The following is an 8166-nucleotide window of genomic DNA, read 5'->3' on the forward strand; positions in this document are numbered from 1 at the left end:
CCAGGGGTTTCTGCTGTAAGGGTGGATGGGGGGGGGGAGAAGAGAAGTAGGGCAGGACTGTGGGCAAGAGGTTTTCTTCTGCAACCGTAGCTCTGCAGCTGTTTAGCCAGCAAGGAAACAGCTGACTGCCTTCTGGAGAGTAGGTAACCTTCTGTTCTGCACCACTACAAATGTTTTATGCCTTCCTCAGTGCAGTCAGGAGCCCGCAGGATCACTCCTTTCTCTTGGCCCACTTTTTTAGTGCCCTGTGATGCTTGTATTGGTGTCCACATGCAACCAAAAACATTCAAGGACACACTGAGGTTGCAACTTTCCATGCTTCCTTGCTGAAGTAGCCAGGCCAAAAGAGTCCCTAAAATTAAGGTCTTTCCAATGCAGCTCAGTATATGAAATCTTTGAGGATGAGAGTTGCTAGAGAAATGTTTGCTGCTTTGTTCTGTATTGTGGTTTGTAAAAGAGTAAGATTGCATTTATGAGGTGTTAGTTAGATCTTAAGTATTAGAGACTCCTTTGGAAAAGGTTAGTTGTGACAAATTGGTTCTTGTACAGGCTGTACATGAGGAAAAGATCAGGCAAAGTCCAATGGTAACAGCGAATAAGATGTGAAAATTATAAATTTGTATTTGATCTGATTTGTACATAGTTTATAAAATCTTGAGCACAGGTGTATTTAGGGATAATTTCCGTAAGCCCACAATTTATCTATGTGTATTTCTGAATATCCTTATTTTAATTGAGAATGCAAGTTTATAGTGTGGCAGCCTGACTAAGCTATACCAGAAGTTTTGGAGTACTCAGAAATGCAGGAAAACCATATTCCACTGCACTTTAAAAATTGTTTAATGGAACTAATAACTGCGTAATTGAAATCATGCTAATATTCACTTGATCTGCTCTGTGATTCAGTGCAGAGATTTCTGGTTTGGCTTAAATTGCTGTGAAGAAGACAGCATTTTGAGAAATAAAATTGATTTTGCACAATATGCTGATGATCAGCAAGACTAAATGAATGATCGCCTCAAGAAACCTCATTATAGTAATTTGGATGAACGAGCAGGATTGAGATGCGAAAAGAAGAAATAATAGTTGCTGCTTAAATGAATCTCTTACTAATATTTGAGTCCAAATTTAACTATTCAAAGCCAGCACAGGGAGAGAATCAGATGTCTTTGCCTTACTTTCTTTGACTCTTGAGTTAGTCTGATGCCCTTTTGGAAAAGAAAGGAAAGTTTTGGTTTCAGTGGTAGCTACTCTTCATCTGAACAATGTAGTCATTTCATTCTTAGAGGTGAGAGTGTATCCAATCTTAAATGGTTTATTCCAATCCATTACTGTAAGTTAAAATAGCCTGTTATTTTTTCTTCCTCTTGAGGGTCTTTTGGTCAGCCTGATTTCAGTTGTTTACATTGCAAAACTTCTCTGCAGCTGACACATTGTGGAGTTTGTTTAAGAAAGGCCCAGTAATAAAATAAGTGGGAAACAGCAGAAAGTGAAATGAAAATGAAATAGGTTGAGCTCAGTTTCTGAACACTTTGTAATGGTATCATCCATCCTAACCACATGTTCAATTTCAGGAATGTGTACTCCGAATGCTGACATCTGTGCTTTTAGTTAGGCTGGTAGAATAAGACTGTGCAGTTCTTCAAAGTAATTGAAAATAAGTGGAACATGTAGGTATAGCTCCTCTCTATTGGTTGGGTGAAGGAGGGTTCTTCTGGGAGAACCTAAGCTTGCATTTGGACCTAACAGATTCTTCCTATCTGTGGTGTCCTGATTCTGTAGACTTAATTTGCAGCTCTGTAGCTGTGCAAGGAAAGATTGAATCTGTGTTGTATTATTACTTCTGTATTCCATTTTTTTTATTCATTTCTTGCTTTAGATTTTTTTTGAACAGAACTGTGATGTTCTCATAAAAAGCAATGGAGATAAAATAAACAGATGGATGCCAAAACTACAAGGAGGGTTTTCTCCCCTCTTTTCCAGTATAGGATTTGTTAAAATATGAAGAATTCAGAGAACTCAGGTTACATAATATATTCTTTGTGTTTTTTCATAAGAAGAAGTAAAGAAATGTCACCTGTGAACTATAAGTTATTTCCTTAACAATGATGAATGCCATTGACACAGTTGGTAGCAGCTCTTGTATATGAGTGTCAGCCAACAATAACTATCTTGGCTGTAGCAGAACTACTCTGGATATACTGCTTTGTATTGGACAAAAAATTGGTCTGTATTTCAGTAAAGAATGCTGCCCATCTTCTCCCGTGCTTGAACTATCCAGGACATTTTCTCCACTGTTTTTTAAAGAAGATTACTCTTTTGGTGAAGCTTTTCCCAATATGTACATATTGAAGTACATGCTAGATGAAAATGCATACGATCAGTGTAATGTATGTTTAAAACCTTTAGGGATAACTTCTTTTTTAGACTATATCAGGAGGTTTCAGGTATAAAATATTGGATTATATTCTAACAACATCCAACGCTGGCTTTTTCATGAGGTTAACATTCTGGCTTTCACTATTGTAATACGGCTGAAATTTTGTCAAGTTGGACTCAGCACTGAACCCTAGCTAACAATAATGAGCAAAAGCTGGTATTCCTCCAGAGTCTTGTTGTACTATTGCTCCTCCACAGCTTGACCAGTACAGGCTGTTAAAACTTGAAGTGGTTTCCCAAGTTCTAATGAAAGCAGAGGCTGAACAGGAGGGTAAGAACTGAGCTATAGCAAAATGCAGATGCCTGCTCTGGGTACTTATTCTCAAGCTGATGACCGGGTGTCTGGGTGGCTGCAGAACACAGCATTCACTGAGACAGCTGCTGTTCAGCTTGGTTAATTATACAAATGTCCCCCCCCACATGGCTTATCAATTTTCTATCTTATTAGAGCATTTTAGAGTAAAGGAATCTTTGATGCCATTCCTCCTCTGATTTGTTAATAAGTCAGTTAGACTCTCTGTGACTTAGTTTTGCTTATCTGTGGTTGGGTATAATATGTGCTTGTTCTGCTTCATGAGACTATTGTGGAGTTTATTTCATTAGTATTTATAAGGACTTGGAGATCATCAATGCCAGAGAAAAACAAAAATTTGTTATTACCGTATTAAGTATATGTATGGATATTTTTTCCTTTGACGCCGGCCTTCCAAATCACTGCAGTGTTTCATATAATGAAATTTACCTCAAATAATGACTGTAATAACTGAACAATAATGAGGAATGGAATGGCATTGCTTCCCTCTGAAACCACCATAATTTGCATAAACCACTCTGAGAGTCTGGTAAATGATATTCTTTTGGGTCAGTCCACAGAGATTAATACGTGTTCGACTTTGCAAAACATTAGTGAACTCCAGCTTCAGCTCGTGTGGTTATGCAGGTGTTTTCGTATCTTTGGAACATTTGCCTTCTTTACAAGCTGACAATCCAGCAAAATTAGAGTCTGACATTAGAAATGATGCTTTATTTTCATTCCGAGCTTGGAACAATTCTTTCTTGATCTTGTTAAGTATAAAATCAGGTTGGCAGCCCTTCCTTGGTGTATTTGAAGTTAGGTTTGAAATTTTGCTGAAGAATTGAGGTTTCATTCCCAAAAGATGCTTTCTAATGCTGCGGTAAATTGAAGGAAGATGTATGGGAACGTGTGAAAATCAAGCAGTAGGTGAATAATGCATTCTTGTGTCCTTATTACATTTATGTCTGCAAACTGGTTGTTTAAATTTTCTAGTTAGGTTGCTACTGTGGAAGAGAGCGGCAGCTCTGTGTGTCTGTGCCCCCAGCTGTGTCTTCCTACTGCTAGTAATCCAGTCCTACATGTACAAAAAACTAGTAACATTATAAACTATTTACTATCACACAGCTGTTAAAATGTATTTACACAAGAAAATAATGTGTGGTGTTTCTGCAGCTCTCAGCATTTGTTCCCTTGTCAAGACAGGGTCCTTGCTTTCCTATACGGCTGCCCAGCTCTATCATACTCTCCCTATCCTGTGTGCTGCCTCAGTGTGCACATGCACATTGTGATTTCACGTGCCCTACACAATCTGGGCTTTGTGGCTTTGATGGTATAGTGAGCAGTGCACCTGCAAAATGATGGATTTGGTCCAAGTTTTGAGTGTACAGGTGTCCTACTTGCAAGATCCAGCAAGCTAACGAGTGGTGTCACTGTTTCTGCAAAGAAGGCAGGGATCTGACAGATCTGAAGACTAACAACTCAAAGTGAAGGGAAGGAACCCCACTGAGAGAATCTGTCTCTTACGTGGCCCATTTTACCCAAGAGCATAAATTTCAGGCATACATCTTCACACTTTCTCTCTTTGTACTTTAAGTTACTACATCCCCTTGAGTTCAGGGGAAACGTGGTACATAGTCCCACTGAAGAGACTGGGACTTCACGAGGAGTGAAGAAAAAAATGACATTCTAGGGGTTATAAATGTGGGTTAGAGACTCTTCAGTTCATATCTTTGCTGCCTACAGATACATATGGTTCTTTTTTTTATTGCAGGAGAAGCCTACTAACCCAGATATACCTATTTGACTGGCAAGGTGTGGATTATGGAAGAACAACTGATAAACAACTGCATCCTTGATCAATTTATTAATAGCCACGAGCAGTCATACGAAGAGTTTCTAAGCACATTCACTTATCTTTTGAAAGGTATGTACATCCCAAATCTCCCACTAGAAATTGCAGCCTGAAAGGATGGTAAGAAATGCAGCAGTAGTATTTAGAGTTCAGCTTCTGATGCTTTTATTTTTCCTAACAGCAGTGAAATCCCTAATGACAGCTTTCCTTAGTCTGGTTCACACACTGCTGAGGTAGGGCCTTACAGGTGGTTAACCATGTTTTGCTTTCTTTAGGAATGTTGGTGGGGGGCAATATGTGGAAGGCTAGGCTTTCCTTACGTAAGTCCCATATCATTTTGCTAGGGAACTATGCATAAAAGAAGCAGCTATGGAAAACACTTTGTAATACAGAGTGGCCTAAGATGTGTGCAGCTTGGATAATTTCATTGTTTTAATAACGCTGGCTTTCTGTGCTATGTTATGATAAGCACAAAACTGGCTCTACAAATAACTTGGACGAAGGGGTATCATATTAGGGTAATTAGGTTGAAAAGGTCTTCTGCTTTACAGATAAAATAAAAGGCGGAGCTTAATTTTGATCTGAGCATTGCTGAGTTACAGGAAGTTTAAATTTGGATCCCAATTCTGTAGCTCAGGCTCACTTATTCTGGTTGTTCTTTCAGGTGCAATAAAAATAACTGAGAGTTACATAATACTCAGTTACTTTTTACTACAACTTTGCACTAATAACGATATCCTCATCTTATTTTGGAAGTACTGTGTTTTCCAATTACACCATGTGCATGCTCCATTGAGTGGCATTCAGAAGTCTGTCCTGTACTTGTCCTTCAGGCAGAACTGAGTGTCAGTCACAGGCACTGAGCAGAAAACCAGAAGGGGAGTCAAAACTGCCTCAGAAATAATCTCGTGGCAGCCTTCTGTATCTCCTCCCAATAAAAAATAGAAGAGAAAGGAGGCACTGGGGGATGAGATAAGAGGATTGAAAATTAGCTTCTGGTCTTCTTTATGTATGATTGATGCACTGGGGATAGGTCCTATCTTAGAAGCATGCTTCATATCATGATGCTACTTGCAAAAAGCTTCAGCGTGTATTTCAGTCACTTTCATTGTCACAGCATCTGCCACTAAAACTTTGTATATCAAAGGTAGAGTTTTAACTGAATCAAATGCTTAGAAATGTAGCTTTCTATGCTGGTGTAAACAAAATAACTCAGGTTGTTTCTCTCCTGTCTTTGTTTTCCTTTAAAAATACCCAAAGGTGTTGGTTTGCATTATAAACTAATGACCTGTAGAAATTCCACTTAATGTGCAAGGTATTTTAGCATCAGAACAGTGCAAAAACACTGTGCAAAATATCACATTCTTAGTTTCTCAATTTTGCACTTGAAAAATAAGTCATTTGGCTTTTAAAAATAATTCAAAAAAGCAACTGTAATAGCTTAATAAGACTATCTGTTGATAGGCTCACTTTCATGTCATAAGTTCAGATACTCACTGTGGAGGTACATTTGTGGTCACTGTCAAATAAAATCTGGCCATTTACAGATTATCTTTCTGAACTTGGCCTGATAGTAGTGTAGATCCACACTGCATTTTCCTACAATGAGCACTAGGGTTAGAATTTGCAGTCCTGCCTCATTAGATATAGAGATATGTTTGTGTACACAAATAACCAAAGCTATTCAGTTATGTTTGTAAATTAGGTTGTAGCACTGCAAACAGAAGAAACAAATAGAACTGATTGGATTCCACTGATTTCAGAGTATTTGTATGAGGTGACTTTCACTTGTACATAAATTTGTACTAGCTCTCTAGTTGGGTTGCAGGGATGTTTTCACCAGGAGTTTCTGTGTTACTCTTACAAGCATCTCATAAGAAGCTGGTTCCTTAACTAGTGTGTAATTTTTCTTCATTAGTAAAATTTACACACAATAGAATTGAAAAAATATATATATATTACCGTGAGTACAAAATCCAAGCATCATTGACTGCTCTGGGCTATCTAGACAGATCCCTTTTGAGACTGTAAATGTTAGGCTAGACTAAGTCCTTGTGAACGCATTAGGGTCTTCTTCTGACACAATAGTTCAATTCTTGTAAACATGGGAAACCGAATATTAATAAATTCTTGCAAGCCTGGCTTTCACTGGATTTTTAAGGGTTGCTAATAGCCTATTAAAAGAAATCTTATGTTTAGAATGTTGTCTTTTTATGTCTGAATGTGATATTACCTTTTGCTTCTCTGTACAACATGAAATGAGATCAAATTCTTCATTGTGATATTTGAGAAAATACTCCTTTTAGCTTGAATAGAACAAGATCTGGAGTCAAAATAAATCCTTCTAAATCCTATGTAATTTATTTAGTGATATATATGTGATTTAAACTTAATGGGACCATAAAATTGTATCCTTGATATAGGAATTTAGTCTTCCTCATTTTGGCATTGTTAAAAAAGCAGTGACTCAAAGTCTATTTGTTTTAAAATGTGCTTGCTGATGTGGCAGAATTTTATAGACTTATAGACAGTAAATTATACTGTAAGGCTTTTCCTTCACTTCTACCAGATCTAATAATGATAGAACACGGATTAACTCACTTAAATGATATGTAAGAACCTTGAGCTGAGCATTTTAAAAATATATTTTCCAACAGAACTTGATCGATTGTAAGTGCATAATATCTATAAAAGTATGGCAGCACTCTCTACATGACTGGAAAGAATTTTAATAATTTTTATTAGCCGTGGAGCGGAAAGACACTTGAGGGCAGGGCTGGCTAAAAAGTCCCTTTTCCTGTGTACAGCATCCAAAGGGTGTTTTTTATTAAAAAGATAATATTAGAATGAATAAATATTTGAAAGGGCTGGTGAACTCATGGTAATACAAATTAGTAATTAGAGCACAGGCCTAGAAAACCTAAACTTTTCATAATCTATTAAGATTTGAGGAGTTTTAAGTATCTGCAGAAAAAAGGCCACCTCTCTTGTTCAAATCCAACTGATGATATTGGTAAGAGGAATCATTTTGTTGATTATTTTAATATATTCATTAGTATTGCTTGTAGAAACACTAAATGCTCTTATGTTTATGCCAAGTTGACATTTGTTTTTTGTTATTCCTTTAGCTCTGAGTAGAAAAGGTTTCATAACAGAACAGCTAACTAGCATTTTTCTGAGGTGTACAGCTCTGCTATGCGTTTAAATCCAACAGAAAATCATGAATGATGTCTTGACTGTGCAGTTAAAGAAGCCTCATGAATGTTGGATTTACAAAGGTATTCATAATGCTGTTTTCTGTAGGGGTGGCTAATGAGTCACCTCTTCAAAACTAAACACTAGAACAATTTTGGATCTATTTTGGTGAGAATTTGTCTGATCTCTCATTTTTTTAAAAAATGCTGCATGGGGCAATAGGCTCTGTCAGGTCTTATAAAGACAATTGGAAGTTTAATGGAAAGAATTTGGTGTCCAAAATTAGAAAGCAGCATTTGCTTCTTTTTCCTAAACTCAGATTCTTTTTCCTAAATTCATTCAAACAAAAAGTGCCTCCTTTGACCTTTTACAAAAAAAAAACCCC

At 37.2% G+C, this 8166-nt stretch overlaps 1 protein-coding gene across 6 annotated transcripts in view; it reads left to right on the forward strand.

The window, feature by feature from the left end:
• Nucleotides 1–8166, forward strand: part of C5H11orf74 (chromosome 5 C11orf74 homolog) — a 39794-nt gene that overhangs the window by 5639 nt on the left and 25989 nt on the right. For 2 of the 6 annotated variants that reach the window (XM_010711263.2, XM_010711264.3), the window contains exon 2: nucleotides 4506–4658. In XM_010711263.2, the coding sequence (XP_010709565.1) occupies nucleotides 4556–4658 (103 nt within the window). In that variant the 5' untranslated portion in view covers nucleotides 4506–4555. The other 4 variants (XM_010711262.3, XM_010711261.3, XM_010711265.3 and 1 more) reach the window with 4 other exon arrangements.

The sequence above is a fragment of the Meleagris gallopavo genome, chromosome 5, assembly GCF_000146605.3.
Source record: "Meleagris gallopavo isolate NT-WF06-2002-E0010 breed Aviagen turkey brand Nicholas breeding stock chromosome 5, Turkey_5.1, whole genome shotgun sequence".
Lineage (NCBI taxonomy): Eukaryota > Metazoa > Chordata > Aves > Galliformes > Phasianidae > Meleagris > Meleagris gallopavo.